Below are 16,155 nucleotides of genomic sequence, written 5' to 3'. Positions count from 1 at the left end.
TCCCGGTTGTCGCCAACATACTTACGATAGATATCCTGTCGGAAATGTTTTCGTTTTGCGATGGCATGTTGCGGTATGTTGGCAATTTATTTATAAACGATCAGGGATCAGGCATCAGTCGGGTGTCACCCGATACTCAGTGTCCCATAGTGATTTCTCCTCAAGTGGTCACAAATTACTGCAATTACTGATCCGCCTCAATGCCCCTTCGCTCTATTTCTCTCCCTCTCCCTCTCTCTCTGTCACTCTCTTTTCGTTGCCACAAAATGGCGCTCATTAGGGACACGGCACTCCTCTGGCAGTCATCCATTCAATCCCACCCACAGCAGCCAGACAATCTGCGTAATTATTTCGCTGACAACTTTTGATGAAATGAATTAAATGCGAAATAATTTTTTAAGTACTACTAACGAACGCAGAGCTGCTGCAGCCAGTTGCCAAATGAAATGAACACGAAAATGCGACTGTCAACAGAGCCCTGCCTGAATGCAAGACGAAGGACCGAGGCAGGACAGAGGGCCCTCTGCCAGTAGAAGTATTTTCAGAGCGTCTGTTGAGCGGATTTAACTTGTTTAATTACCGCTGTATTCAGCATCGCGCAAGTTCATCAACGGCCGCTCATTACGGTCCCGCGCCCACGTCGCTTTTGAGACATCGAAAATGTTGCCAGTGTTTCAAGAGCTCCGCCACCCGCAAACCGCAACCCGCAACCCGCACCACCGCACGAACCGCTTCCTGGCGACCACTTGCTCTCTTGTTTTGCGTAACTGTTACCATTTTAATGCGCTCGAGTGTCGAGGACGAAATTGATTTTCGTTACCCATTGTGTTGGACGTTTTGGAGAGCATTTTGCTCATCAAATTTGAGCTCAATTTTGTTTGGTATACTCCTGGTATGGTATATGTACTTGGACAGGACAAGGTGAAATTCCACTGAGCCGAGAGCAAATACAGCTTTGAGAAGGGAGGCACAGGCACAGGCACTCGTCTCTCAATTTCGTAGAGCCACAAATACGAAACTCAAAAGGCCACTTGATAAATTTCATATATTTATAGCCCGCAGAGTGACGCGCTGCATTTGCACACTGAGTGAAATTCCATGAGCACACAGCCACACCCGGACACACACAAGGACATTTTGGCCCGAATTGTGGATGGGCGGGAGGCTTACCCCAACCAACCCTCTCCTCCTTGGCCAAACACTTGCACAAATAAAAGATCTACTTCAACTTATTGAATTTTCGTTGATAGAAACAAGATGAAATGCGAGCAGGGCAACACGGCAGATGGAATACTCTATGCGAACATTATTCGAGGCATATTTTACAGATGAACTGTCCATGGGATCCCACATAGTTGTGGTCCAGTGTTCCAGATAGAAGTTCAGAGTGTTGACTGTAACTAAGATCTACCAGCATGCAGTTTCCCCATGCCTATTATGTGTCATAACGGGAAAGAGTATAAGGCTGTGCGGGTCCTTCCACTGGTCCGGATACCTTCCACACAAAGGACAGCCACAAAAGGCAATTGCATATGAGTTTTATGAAAGCTTCTTTTGACAGTGCCGATGCTGACTCTGACTCTTCCTCTGCCACTGGCTCTAAGGCAAGGTTGAGTCACAGTCGGTGAATCCACCCAGCGCCCAGCGTCCTTTGACTGTGACAAATCCGTTAAGTCGCGCAATTCGTTCATTATTATGGTGTGTTTGTATTTGTGCAGGGAATTTCGCTCTGACCTCGCACAGGATCGGGCAGGACATGGCGAATGGTAAGTGTAATCAAATTCCAACCCGAATCCCGCCGATTCAGACAGAGCTTGACGGCGTTTTATTATTAAATTTGAGGCCATTGTACACACAATGCGACATCCTGCCGCGCGCCCAGAGCCCTGTGCGAAATTATTAAAAAGTAATTATGGCACAAATTACGAGATATCAATATAGCATTTAGCTCCGCAGGCGGCCCACTACAAAAGGACTCTCCCTCAGAATCTCGATCTAGTTCTCTCTCGCTCTCGCTCTCTCTCTCTCTCCTACCACCACTTGAGTTCGGTGCAAATCCTTTGGCTCACACATCCTTTAGAATTCAGCATTCTGCCGACATTTCCTTTCCTGCACTCCTGTCTGCCGCCGTGTCCGGGCACAATACGAGATTCCTTCTCTCCCATTGTGCTCCCTCCGGACGACTTCTTCGCCGTCTCTTCACATTTTATGCAACATTTCCTTTGCCCCTGACTAATATCGAGATTATTTGACGACTTGAACTCCTCCGGCTCTGGCTCTGGCTTTGGCCCATGCATTCAATAGCCTCTATCCCTGGGGGTTGGTCTCTGCCGAAGATCATTTTCATTTGACTCGAGCAAAGAAAAGGTCGCGTCAATTGTAGCAAACATTTGGCCAATTTATAGCGAGACCCCGTAGGGTCATAATCCCTGCTCAAGGTTCAAACTTTTACAGATAATTTTGCAGTGGAGCAATTTGGGAATGGGATGCTGTCGAAAATTGAAAAATTTCTTGGGTGAACGGAAACAGACGAAGAGATTAACTTTGTTTATGGTTCTTCTCCAGATGTAGACAGCCAGCAGCCACGGTTGATTGGTACTCAAAGAAAGAGATACCAAAATAACTTATTAAACGTATTTGGAAGTATTAGAGGTACACCTCAGCTGGCTTCCGTGTTGCCAACAGGTTCAAAGTTAGCGCAAATCCAAGATCGTAATTGCAGATCGACACGTCTGAGAATAATTGTATCCCAACTGTCAGAAGAATGGGGTGTTGTATCTTTCCCAAAGCTTCCTTCGAAAGGAACGATTTCCCCATTAAAATGCACCATGACTTCTTTTCATTTTGTTTATTTTTGTTTTCTTCAGATAAATGTCTTGGCTTCGGCGTTATGGCTAATTGTATGACACTTGCTGGGGCTAATTATAATTATGGATCTCTTATAGATAGGCAATACGTGTACGTGTTAGGACTAAGTTCAATTTGGCAATTGGCTACGCTCTTGCATATCTTACAGTGTGGCATATCCCTGCCAGTGAAGTGTGTGTCTATGTGTGATGTGTATGTACATAGCGATCGCTGTTCCGCTTTTCCTTCTGTGTATCGCTAAATATCACCGCGAAGCTAGTCCTCGCCCTTGGTCACCACGGACACGGGGGTCGAGGAGTTGCTGCTCGCTCCACCTGCACTGCAGGGTGACTGGGCGGCCGTCGAAGTGAGCATCAGGCCGCCCGAGATGAGGGTGGTGCCGCCGCCGGAGGGTGGCGTAGCATGGGGATGAGGCACGAGCGGTTTGGGGCTCTCCCGCGGACTGCTGTTGCTGCAGGGCGGACTCACCTGGGCCGTGGACAGGCCCGAGTGCATCGATAGGTTCTGTGGGTAGCCGGCAGCTGCGGCAGCCGCTGCTGCCGATCCGTTGGCCGCTGCCGCAGCTGCAGCCGCCGCACCGGCGCCAAAGATGCCGTTCAGGTTGCTCAGGCCCATGTACTGGGAAAGCAGGGTGTGGAAATTGGGAAGTTTGTAGTGGGGCGCCATCAGGTGCTGGGGCAGGAGGCCGGCGGCAGGGTTGAAGTGCTGGTGCAGGGCAAAGTGGGGGGGCCAGAACTCGGCGGGCAGGCCGGCCGGATGCCCGGGTAGGCCGTGAGGCGGCATGGGAATGCCCAGCGGAAACTCTGGCAGACCTGGAATCAGACCAAAGGAGAGGGAATTCGTTAGTCGAGCGAGGGCTGGTGACATTCGTAATTTCTAATTATGTTGCACACGTAATTCGGTAATTTGCGGACAAATCAAATGCGTATCGGGCGGACTTACCTTGCTCGGGCAGGAGGTATCCGGCCTTATCCTGATTCATAAACTTCTCACGTTTGCGCCATTTGGCCCGACGGTTCTGGAACCACACCTGCAAGTGCGAAAAGAGAACAAATTTTAGAGTTTGAACGTATGCAAATGTGAGCTACCCTTTAGATACGAGTATTCTGAGCATCAACTTGAAGAGTAACTTATACCGAAAAGTACCCTAAAGCTTAAGGAGAGATAACATTTAAACAATTAAATATTAATCCATCGGCTTAGCTTCGATTAGCTCCATTAAGGTTAAGGGATATCCCCAAAGTCGATTTGCGAGCACTTGAAGTTGACTTGCGAACGTTCGTCTTGTAATTGCTTTGACTTTGACCAAAGCCGAACAATTTGGCAATCTGTCAATCTGGAAGTTCGAAAAGTTCACGCCACATGGTCCTTCGATGGCTCCTTCACACCCCACCCACCATTGTCTGAGCCAGTTGGCTGAAGGTGGAACGTGGAGTGCTTTGAGTGGGCTGGCTGGAGAGATGGATGATGCCAAATACAATGGCATCCAATCGGAAGTGTTGTACTCTGATTTGCAGCGCTCCCAACCCTGTCTCACCCCCCTCTCTCCATCGCTCTTTCTCTTGCTCTTGCTCTCGGCCTCATTCTCTTTCTGGAATGCTGCAAAAGGGTGTCTTATGCATTTTTCGGCACTTGCTTGGGGTTGACCACCCACCCACAATGGGCGTTGGCTGCACACACACATTTCCGCTGTGTCGCTGGATGGAGCGGGGGTAGAGCCGAGAATTTCAATCCAAGCCGATGGGAAAATTAATTGTTTGTAAATTGAAATCACTCGACAACTGACTGTACCCGCAGGGCACGGTTGAGACAAAAGAGGAGTCGCTGCAATTATAGACACCCTGTACTTAGGCCGGGCCCCCCAGGATCCAGTCTGCTGATTCTGCTCCAGCTACCAGCTCCCAGCTCCCAGCTCTGCCAGCATTTGCAACAATGTGTGCAGTTGAGCGAGTAGTAAATTAGCAACGATTTCCTTGCTATAATTGCTGCCAATTATTGTCCTGTGTCCTGTCCCGTGTCCGCTGTGTCTGCTGGGAAATGTCAACCCACCCGCAACAGTCGCCCTCTTTGTGTATGTGTGTGTGTGATTTTGTGGGCTTTTTAATTGTCAGTTGGCAGCAATTATGATGCGGACCAACTTAAACCACTGTGCGAGAGCAGCGAGGCGGCAGAAGTTGAATTGCGGATATCCGTTCAGCATTTATCGCACATGTGCGATCATCAAACTGTCACAGGAGGAGGCTTCCCCAGCACTAGACAACTGTACAGCGAACACTGTAAGGGTCCAAACAGTTGTTAGATTTTGGAGTACATTTTGGATTTTTGCTGGCCGCTTTACAATGCAAATTCACCTGACCCCAAGACATGGAGTGCTGTTTACTCCTTTTTTTTGTTGGTCTGGTATGCCGCTCAGCAGTCGATACAAATCCCGAAATAATTGCCCACTCATCAACCCCAGAACAAGCGGGGATTAAGCTGCAGATACTTTTGTATCTATCACAGGGAAACACAAACAGAAAAAAATACAGCACAAAAAGTCGCTGCAAGCTGCCAGCTCTAAATCTGCTTCTACTCGTACATACATATGTATTGAAGTACCCCAAAAAACGCTCTTCGCATATGGGAATCAATGACCAATTACAGTTAATCTGCTAACAGATACACGTATGTATGTATGTGCATATGTGTGAGGGTTCCCCGGCAATTCCATCGCGAGGAGGATACGGATGCGGATGAATGACGACCGTGAAACGGACAATTTGTATGCAGAGTCCGTAATCCCTCTGTGAGCCAGGCTGCTCGCGAGTGCTTAGGTCAAGTTGTTTTACATTCTCTTGAAATCTTTTTTGTGCGATTGCGATACTTTCATTGCCCCGTCAACAGCGGCAAAAGCGGGTAAATCGCTCAATCAAAACTGAAGTGTTTGAAAGCATTCTCAACCGAAATCAAATTGTACGAGCTGGCAGAGACCTCTCTGCCCGGCGAAAGGACACCCTAATTACATGTGTAGTCATCGGTGTGTATGCTTGCCGCGTGTCCTGCAGCAGCACAGGGAGACAGTGCCCAGAGCCACTTTAATTGTTTACCCAAAAGGAGAGTTAATAAAAATACCAACACCATGTGAGCGCGACCAATTTAATCATTTGGAAAATCACAATATCTAATGTCCCTGGGACAACCCCTAGAAAGGACGAGCGACAACCCTCCGCCGACTAGATCTAAGCGTGTTTGTGTACAAAGTGGGGTTTAAGTGTTTCAAAGACCATTTAAAAATTCGGCAGGACCGATTGTTCGACGGGTTTAGCGACCTCTCCGCGTTCCCAAGCGATTCCCAAGCCATTTTGCAATCGTTTTGTTGGTTGCCGTTTATCAGCAAAGTTTGTTGAATTTACAAAGCTACAAAGCTCGTCAGTTAATTATAATTTCTACTGATTTGTACTGGGCTTTCTATTGGGGTTAGCCGGGTGGGGGAATCTAGCCTAATTCGAAAATAATTACGAGACCATTGCCCGTGTATTTCAATTACCTGCACGCGCGCCTCGCTTAAATCCAGGCGCATGGCCAGATCCTCCCTTGTGAACACGTCCGGGTACTGGGTCTTCTCGAAGGCCCGCTCCAATTGATGCAATTGAAAGGTTGTGAATGTTGTGCGAGATCTGCGAAATCAAAGTCGGCACATTAGCGAGATAAATAGATAGATAGGTGGATGGCAGGAGTGGAGTGGAGGCTTCTGTTTTTGTTTTCGGATTTTTTATTAGCCCAACAATGGGTAAATACGATTTGATCTGTTAAGCGGATTGCCCCCGGCAACTCAATCGATTACTCACCTACGGACTTTGCGCGGCCTCTCCATGTCGCTGAGATCGTGGCCATTGTTGAGGCTCGAGGAGAGCTCATCATCGTTGTCCACATCCAGGCCGCTCTCCGTGTTGGTCGGCGAATCCTCGCGCTTGGCCTGGGCCTGGGCCTGCTGCTGCTGCTGCTGAAGCTGCTGTTGCTGTTGCTGCTGGTGCTGGTGCTGCTGTTCCTGCAACATGTGGCTGTTGCTGTGGTGCAAGTGATGGATGTGATGGGCATGGCCATGATGGGGATGCGAAATCAGCACATCGCTGGGTGTATCTGAAAAGGCAAAGAATGGAAAAGTTAAACAATTTCGAATTGAACTCGAGTGCCGCCTCGAACAAAAAAGTTTTGCGTTTGACTTTGAAAATCGAAAGCTGCGCCAGCTGCGGCCGAGAACACTTTCGAAATTCATTCAATTGTAACTGAAGTAGTTATATCCGGGACTTTTAACCCCCTTTGGCCAGGCCAGGCAGGAGCAGCCAGCGGAGCCGCATCGAAAAAGCAAATCCCTTCCACTTTCGAGAGCCTCAAGAGCTCGAAAGCTACGCGAATTGATTTGGCAATCAATAACAAATAAATAAATACGCTTTGCCTTACCCCCGATTCCCGAATCCCTATTCTCGATTCGGGTTGGGTTGGGTTTGAGGATCCATTCACACGCCCGAGGCCCAAATCGGGTAAAAGTTTTTCTAAAAGATTTCCCTCAGAGCTAACGGGCAACGTGTAATCAAACTTTAATGAACCTCAAATTAATCATATTCACAATAGCACAAGGACACGTCGCCGCTCAGCGGGGTACCATGTCGTCCTTATCGTATTTCGTAACATTTATGCAGACAGAAAGAGCCGGAGAGCAAGCCCAAGCCCGAGCCTGTTGTGGCGAAAAGGTAATTTCCAGCGAGCATCAAATTACGCGACAGCAATCGAGGCTCACAGGATGCAGTGTCCTGCGGTGCGCACGCTGCTCGTTGTCGCCAAATTGTAGCCTTCCCTGGTCCCTGGTCCCTGGTCTTTGGTCCCTTGTCCCTGATTCCGTTCCTGTTCCTGCCTCCCTGCCCCCCGGCCCATTCACCCAAAGCGCTTCAATCTAATTATGGGTCTAATGATGCAATTGGTTTTCTCTCCCAGTCCCTGCCACCATGATACATGTGGCGTATCCTGTCAGATATGTTTTGATACACAGTGATTTTCTTTTTCTCCTTCAGCTGTTCACCGATCCCTGGGTGAGGCCTCATGCCGCTTAGCCACGCCCACAACAAGAGACTCAACATGGCAGACACCTCCCATTGTCATGATATGTTTCTTGTTGCTCAGCCTGCAGAGGTTTCGGGATGATGTTTGCCCCAAAGTTTATTCTACGCCAGCACTAACTATGACAAAATGTCCTCTCCAAGCAATTTGCATATGATATGGGTCCTTGAGATGGGTCAGCCCGGACATGGGGTCCCTGTCCCCCTGTGTCTCCAAATAGATCTTTGATGTGGTCACCAGGTTTGGTTTGGAGCTTGATTAGCAATTTTTGACTCAATTTATATAATATTTGACTCCCATCTCAATAAATACTGCTTGGCTTAACAATTTAGAAAGCACTTTTGGCAAATAGAAAGCAATAAATAATTTAATAGCTAAGCATCATCAACATCAACATCATCGATTGAATAAAGGTTAATAAATTAGAACTACCAAGAACTAGACCAAATTCTTTGAGACTTGTTTATGAAATAGAAAAAGAAATCGATTTGCAATTAAGTTTGCAATAACTGGCACTGCTTTCTACTGATGACATAAGCTATAATTTACGCTTTAAATTAATTCCAAGCTGATTATCAGAAAAGGGTAAAGAATGTTTAGAACTCCGCAAAGAGGCAAGGGACTATAACGTGATCTTGCAAGACGTAGCATAAAAGAGATCCTCTGATCATCATTGCCTTGCAGAAATCAGATAAGAATTAAAATTAAATAATTATATTAAAATGTAATGCCAAAAGTTCCAATGCATCTTCCATGAGTTTAAGTGTAATTTAGTTAACCCACAAATTAACACAAGCATCCAATTATAATAATTATAATCCTTCATTGCTGCCAAACCCCACAATCATTATGGCTCTTAGTCTTTTGCCAAACAGATCGCCGACGGCAGTCGATATTATCCCTGTGTTCGAATATCTATAAAAACCAACCCAAAATCCATAAATATATGACTTACCACTGCGCTTGATCTGGTGCTGATTGCCCAAGATCTGATCGATGCTGTAGACGGCGCGGGGACGCGAGACGGGACTCTCCTGGACAGGACCGGGACGCATGGCTGGCGGCATGATAGGATGCTGGTGGTGCTGTGTGGTCGTTGTGGTCATCATAGCTCAATGAGAGCTCAGGCTGTAGCAGCAGGATCCACGAACCACAAACTAAGAATCGATTGTCGAAAATTGTTTTCCTTCGTAGCACTTTTTAGCAACCAAATTATTATTATTATTTTTTCAGAATCGAATTTCCAATACAATTTCGTATTTATTTCACAGAATTTATTGTGTTGACTTGCACGCGCGGCGACTGATTAATTAATGAATGTGATTGAGTTAGTCTGGTTACTTCTGTACGAATCTGATTGATGGGGTTTACACAGCTAGTGCGATTAGCAGGACTCTGGCTGAGCAGAGCGGAACAGGACTGTGGACTGTGGACTGTGCTGAACTGAGGCAGGAGCGAATGCGTGTAACGCTCGAGACGATCAACAACCACCGACTGAGCCCGTCTCCTGTGGCACCGTTGCATTAAATACGTGCCACGTTTGCTTGCCTCTTGCCTCTTGTTGTTGTTGTTGTTGCTGGATGGTAGATGGCTGCTGGTTTCTGGTTGTTGCTGCTTCTCCTGCTGCTGCTGCTGCAAGTGTCGCGGGGCTGAATGAAATGGGCGAGGCTGAGGCCGACTCTCGCTCGCTCGCTGCCAGTTCCCAATCCTTCGCATCGCCCATATCTCTGGCTCTGTCTCTCTCTCTCTCTCCCTGTCTCACAAGGGGTAGTTTCCCCCAGTATCTGTGTGCGCGCCGTATCTGTTCGTGTGCGTGCATTTACAGGTAGCTTTTGTTTAGGGGTGTTGCTCTGCCCTGCCACTCGCACTCTCTCTCTCTCTCCCTCTCTTTCTATGCGTGCTGCCTCTCACTCTTGCACGTGCTCTCTCTCATTTTTCCCTCTGGCGCGATACTCTCTCTTTTATTCGACCAACATGGTTTGCTGATTAATTTTATTTATTTCACAAATTTCGCTCATTAAAAACTATCCTTAGCCCGTACGCACGAATATCTATCTCGCTCTCTCTTTCTCACTCTGCCCTTCCCGAATTTGGACATCCACAAATCGCGAAACAGGTTGCACGACTCTCTGAAATTCCCTACCTGAGCTGGTCCGCCATTTGCCGGCACAACGTTTATTAGTTCCGCTTCCATTTGGGCGAAAACTGGATCTGCGGGGACCCTCGTGATCCTCTGCCGCGCTTGGGAATGAGCCCAGGGTTTCATTGAACAATCCAAACGATCAATGAATCCCTTTACTTAACAGGCAGATGCCGCGAAATCTTGACCTAAGTTCATTGATTAAACTGATCTCATCTCTGATCTGTGATCTGCACTGAACACAGATCTCGACTGGGCTGAAAGGGATCTACTAATGGCAGGTACAGTAGGGCGCTATTTGGCAACAAAAAAACCATAATAAGTATTTATTTATTTGTAATTCAAAGTAATATTTTTACCTTAAGTACATGGCAGTTGTCTTTGTGGGGTATTGGCTTTGATATTTGAGAGCAAAATGTACAAATATTTTTATTTAGTTTAAAAAGTATGATGATCAAAAATGAATCTTCGCTTTAAATGTAGAGTAGCAATGAAGAACTATTCACGAAAAATGACAGGTATTAAATACAGTATTTAAGTAGTAGAATATCATTAGCAAAGCGTTTAAAGTTGTGGGTGTGTGAAGCCACAAAATAACACATTTTTGATCAATTTTTGCTTCACTTTAAGAAACTAAAATCGACCACTACTTGGACAAGTGCAACCAGCTCAGAAACCCCTGAATTTAAGGTATATTCTCTGCCTTTCCGATTAGTTTTCCAAAGCAAAGAAAACATTATTTTTAATTACAAAGTAGAGGACTTTTCTGGACGAAGCTTTTTGGCCGCAGATATACTCTTAATCTCTGTTATCTTTGCTAAAATCTAAACATAATCTCAATCCTGGCCATATTTTTTCAGACAACAAAGATTTGCCTTAAGTACAGCTTAGACAGGGCTCTCAGCTGAAGCTTTTCCCTATTACCAGTGTTTAGATCTCTCGCAGGTTGCATAATACAAAGGGCAGCCAAAGGTGTGGTGGCGTGTCTGAGATCTCTGGCTGTCCTCACAATGCGAAACGCCGTCGACAATGCTGACAATGCGAGGACTGGGACTGATCCTCTCTAATTTGTCGAAACTTACACAATTCCTTTGTGGTCCGAACCTAAACAAAGCCAAAGATCGCGGCACCTTGTGCCGGGCAGGCACTCCGAATCAGGATCAGGAACACGTAATTTCCGCAGAACTGCGAACAAGTAGCAAGGACCTCATTAATTTGCCAGATGGGTGACGCCACAGGACACAGGCCGGTCGGAGGGTATGCACAGACTCTTATGCTTCAGGGGAAAACTATCCGCGCCAGGCCAAGGCGCTTAATCATATTTTCATAGGACGCTGTCCCTATGCAGATTTCATTCAGAAATCCGATTGCATGTTCGTTTAATGTAGAGCTGAACGGGAGAGACGGTGACAGGCCTTAGGGGCAGGGCAAGTTCTGGGCCTACCTGTCCAGATCCCCGATCCCCGATCCTCGATGCCAGATCTTCTGCCCCGTAATCTCTGATCTAATGTGGAATGCATAATGCCAGCCAACCAATTTATGCAACATCATGCAGCGCACTTAGCCATAATCGTTGTGGCTCATTAGGCTAACCAGGGCGGTGTGGAGGGGGGCGACTGTTCGGTGGTCCACTAATTGGTCCGATCCAGCCTAGGGCAATCCTTGATCTATCTGCTCCGCTTGGCAGACATCAAGAATCGTTTGCCTCTTCAACGCTGCTGATGGCCTTCCCACGTTCAAGCCTTCTCCGGTTGTTCTTGTAAACGCTTTCAACTCATTTGGCCCCTCTACTTGCCAAAGTGATAACTGGAAGCCATTTAGCCAAAGTGTGAAATGACAAATTGAATCAAAGTCAAACTCAAACTCATTGAAGGCTACACTTGATTGTAATTTCTAAATTAGCACATCAATGGGGTGGGGTTTGGCTTGAAGCTGGGGGAATGCCAGCAAATACTCCGAGCGCTCTCTAGCTCTATGCTCGCCACGCTCTCTCTTTATGTGTATTACTCTCTCTCTCTCTCGTCTCTACCGCAGTCCACTCTCTCTCGTTCTCCTGTTGCGTTTCTCCTGGGACCTGCGCAGTGGAGGTGAAAGCTTATTGGATGTTACAGCTTTCCCACCCACACTCACACGCGGGGGGTTTTTGGGCCAACGAGGTCATTATCGTGTTACCCCAACCCGCAGCCACCCGTCTCCGTCTGCGTCTCCGTCTCCAGCTCCATCTCCTGACCCCACCCCAGGCAGCTGCGTGTAAACACATTGTGGCAATTCTCTCTGGTGCCATGACTGTGTTCACCTTTTAATAAGGTTAACTGCAACGCAGCGACGACAACAACCCACAAACACCCACTTTTCACAATAGAGCCCGTTAGATGGAGGGCAGGCAGGCAAGTTGTGTGCGGGGAGGGTGCGGGTGGGCTGGGTGCTAAGTGGGGCGACTGGGGGGGAGGGAGGGCGCTGGCTGCTGTTGGCAACATTTTTCTTAACCATTAAATCTAATATATCAAAGTAATAAAACGAATTTTGTTCCTTGCGTGGGTGTGGGTGCGGGTGTGAGTGAGAGTGGGGGTCTGGGTGGATGGGCCGAGACATTGCCACAGCCCAAGGAGGGGTGAGTATCTTGCAGATACGCTATGCATCTGTGTATCTGTGCGTGAGCTTCAGTCTTACCCTCCACGTAATCCAACTAAAAAGTTTTCGTCTACTCACAGTCTGCCTGCCATTGTCTGCCGGATATTCTTCCCTTTCTTTTCGCCAAAGTAGCAAAATGGGATATGGGTACGGGCTCGAGGTAAACTGATAGCTTTTCCTATAGCTGGGATATTTAATTTTGACTTTTTACCCGCTCTTGGCGGGGTTAAGTGATGGGCGTGGGGGTGCTTGGAGTTGGCTGTGTGCTCAATCGCTGCCACTGACATCATTTTGAGTGGTTTCGATGGAGAGACTTGGGGAAAGGGATTGATTTTTGCAATTACATAAAGCATTAGAATATATTGTGGGTGGAGTGATTGAAAATTAAACTGACTAACCCAAAATAATGATTTATTGTCTTATGCTGGACACTTGTATTAGCTTGAGAGATTCATATTTTATCTTGTGGTAGAACTTATTCCAATTTATCATTGGGGACAAATTCATTAGCAAACGATCAATGCAAAATAGACGATAAATCGCTTTCCAAATGCCTTTTGCTTTGATAAATAGTTTGCGAAAGTTGGGTCCCGCCTTAACCGTTGGCTGGCTAAATGTAATATGCGGTATGCGGCAGAAATGGCAGCAAATGAGCAACTGCTGAGGTTGGCCAGGCAACCGCAACTCGCCCAACACACGCCCAGATACAGATACTACACACCCACCCACCACTACACACAGATGGAGGATATGCAACCCCCACCAGTTACAGAGTCAAATGCATATAGATATAGTTGCTTAAATTATCCAATATCCTTGACAGTTTGTGGACGTAATCAAACAACTGCAAGGGGGAATGGAGCCGGAGATGGGCCAGGATTTGTTTGACATTTCGTTTCATAATCTAATATATACCGGCAGGACTGAGGGTAAAACCTTCCGTCTTTGGTCAGAGCTGGAGGGGAAGCTGGCAGTCCACACAGACCGCATATAAATGTCCCAAGTCAAGTTTCGTATCTCAGCATTTTTCGCTTTATTAAGCCCCCAGGCGGAAACAGGCCACAGACGGGTTGGGATCACAGGCGGTAACTCCTTCTTGCCAGCGAACAGGAACTGAGAGCAGGAAGAAGAGACTTTGGCACACTTTTCCAGATCAACCAGAACGATAAAGATAAAGAGCGTTTTCCAAGTAAGAATGTGGTCTGATCTCTCCATATGCCGGATCAGTGGTAAATTGACACTCACTTAGGGCCGAATTAAAGCACGTACATATGTACATATGTACCTATGAAAAGACACACATGCTTGTGGTTCTGCAAATTCCTGGCCGAGATAAGCGGCAGAGGAGAGTCCGAATTCGAGTCCTGGCTACGGCTGCTGCTCACTTCAAACGCCCTGGGGCCGACAAAAGAGTTTCCCGATAATTATGCGGCTCGGCTTCTGTTCTGTTCTATGCTGTGCTGTTTGCAAAGATTTGGCCACCTCCTTTCCTTTCAGCAGGAGATGGGCAATCACACATGCGAGAAGGACGCTGAGGGGAATTCATTGGAAATTACCTGTCACATTGTTGTGCACTTGAATTACATAAAAATTGGTCGAGTGAACAATGGGCGAGTGGCTACCGTTTTGGCCAGAACACAAACAAAAGGATAATGCGACACATATCCACATGCACACATATAGCATATGGATATGCAAAACTGTAGCCAAACAAATAAGCTGACAAGACCTCCTGACAACTGCCAAGTGGCTCTGGATCTGTCTCTGTATTCTGTCTCTGAGTCTGCCTCTCTGGCTCAGAATCTGTATCGGTTTTTTGGTTGAAGAGAATGGGAACGGGGACGGGGACGGGGACAACAATAAGGCGCTTGACATGTGTATGCATGGGCGTGGCCCGGGGGCCGAGTTCAGGCCAAACAACAATTGTAATCACACACCTTTTGTGTGTGGGAGCGTGTGGCCAGAAAAACCCATCGAAAACAGTTTTCCCTTTGTGTGGGAAAAAAAAGAAAAGAAAGCAAGAAGTTTTTAGCAGTTTTATGGCCAGATTGGCAAATGAGAAACAATTGAGCATTGAATGGGCGGAAATGAAAGGCTGATGAAGGCTCATCAGACTGCATATTGCGGTGGCTCCTCTCTGCACCCACCACCCTATTATAAGTGGGAGGGCGGTGGGGGGAAACTTGTTCAAAAATTTCATTAAAAACGGTTTTCATTTGTTATTGTTGCTGGCTGCCATGCAGGCCGCCAAATGGAGGCGTAATAAAATAAAAAGTGCAGCCTACGATGGCTCCTTCAACCCACCACAACCAGGCCCAGGAACAGTCGCGCAGGCCCATCTTCATGCCCATGCCCATTTGCCTTCTCAGCTCCGCTCATCCACACGGAAATGTAACACACAACACAATTGGCAGCCTCCAAAAAGTGGCGAAAAAAGATTTTTTAATATCTCATGCAAAATTGCATTCAATTGCCTCTGTCTGTGTGTGCCCCGCGTGCATGTGTGTGCGTTTGCATAAGTGCTGTAAATTTCCTTATTTGCCCCCCACACACACACACACACACAAACAAGCGCACAGCCAGAAATATATGTACATGTGTGTGCATATAAAAACTTGCATACATTTTTAACTCAAACAAAAACGTTGCAGAAATGAAATTTGTTACATTTTTTGTTTTGTTTATTTATAACAATTGTGTTTAAAAGCGCTTAAATTTTTCCCAGCATGTGCAAATAAAGTTCCCCCACCACACCACACCACACATCCCCCCTAAGCACAATCTGCCTCCACACTCTCTCTCTCTCTCTGGTTGCGGGGCAAGTGCAATTTCGCGTTAGGAGAAATTTTTTTGTGGCTTTCGCATCTTTTTTTGAGGTTTCTCTGTTTGAGTTGCTTTTTCGGGCGGGGCGACCAAAATGAAAACTAAATGCAATAAACGTTTGCGCCTAAAAGCTGCAACAAAAAATCAACGCCCAGAGATTAGCACATATGCACAGAGGACCTCCAACAGTGCTGAGCAGTTAGCTAATTTCCCGCCAGAACAGCGTTCTTTGCAGCATGCACACTTGGAGACTTGTATGGCCGATCCCTTACTTTGGTTTTGGTAGTAAATTATTATATTTACACCACTTGTTTAGGAATAAATTGAATCATAAATGGATCCAGCAAACGGTTCAGCCATCAATTCAGCATTTTTTCGGAACTTATCAAACATGTTTGGCAGCACTGAGATGGCCGCTGCACTGCTCTTCTGCTGCTCCATGTGTGAGAGTGTGCACACCACTTTTTGTTACGCTCTGCCCCCGCTCTCTCCCACTCTACGCCTCACTTTCTCGCTCGCACTCGCCCTCGCCCACTCCCTTTGTTTCTTGTTGTTGCCCGTTTAGCGTTCATTTAATCTCTGTCTGACTGCAGTTGTTG

At 46.8% G+C, this 16,155-nt stretch overlaps 1 protein-coding gene across 1 annotated transcript; it reads right to left on the bottom strand.

The window, feature by feature from the left end:
• Positions 1-2,874: 2,874 nt before the first annotated feature.
• On the bottom strand, positions 2,875-9,529 carry LOC117891526 (dorsal root ganglia homeobox protein). Its single transcript, XM_034797026.1, has 6 exons — positions 8,918-9,529; positions 6,696-6,987; positions 6,395-6,524; positions 3,811-3,898; positions 3,110-3,680; positions 2,875-3,072 (listed from the first exon to the last, which is right to left on the bottom strand). Exons 1-5 carry the CDS (start codon positions 9,069-9,071, stop codon positions 3,124-3,126), a joined length of 1,221 nt encoding a protein of 406 aa, XP_034652917.1. The 5' UTR covers positions 9,072-9,529; the 3' UTR covers positions 2,875-3,072; positions 3,110-3,123.
• Between the last annotated feature and the right edge of the window lie 6,626 nt (positions 9,530-16,155).

The sequence above is a fragment of the Drosophila subobscura genome, chromosome E (assembly GCF_008121235.1).
Source record: "Drosophila subobscura isolate 14011-0131.10 chromosome E, UCBerk_Dsub_1.0, whole genome shotgun sequence".
NCBI lineage: Eukaryota > Metazoa > Arthropoda > Insecta > Diptera > Drosophilidae > Drosophila > Drosophila subobscura.
The sequence above is the reverse complement of the archived record's forward strand: the minus strand, read 5'-3'. Positions and strand labels throughout refer to the sequence as shown.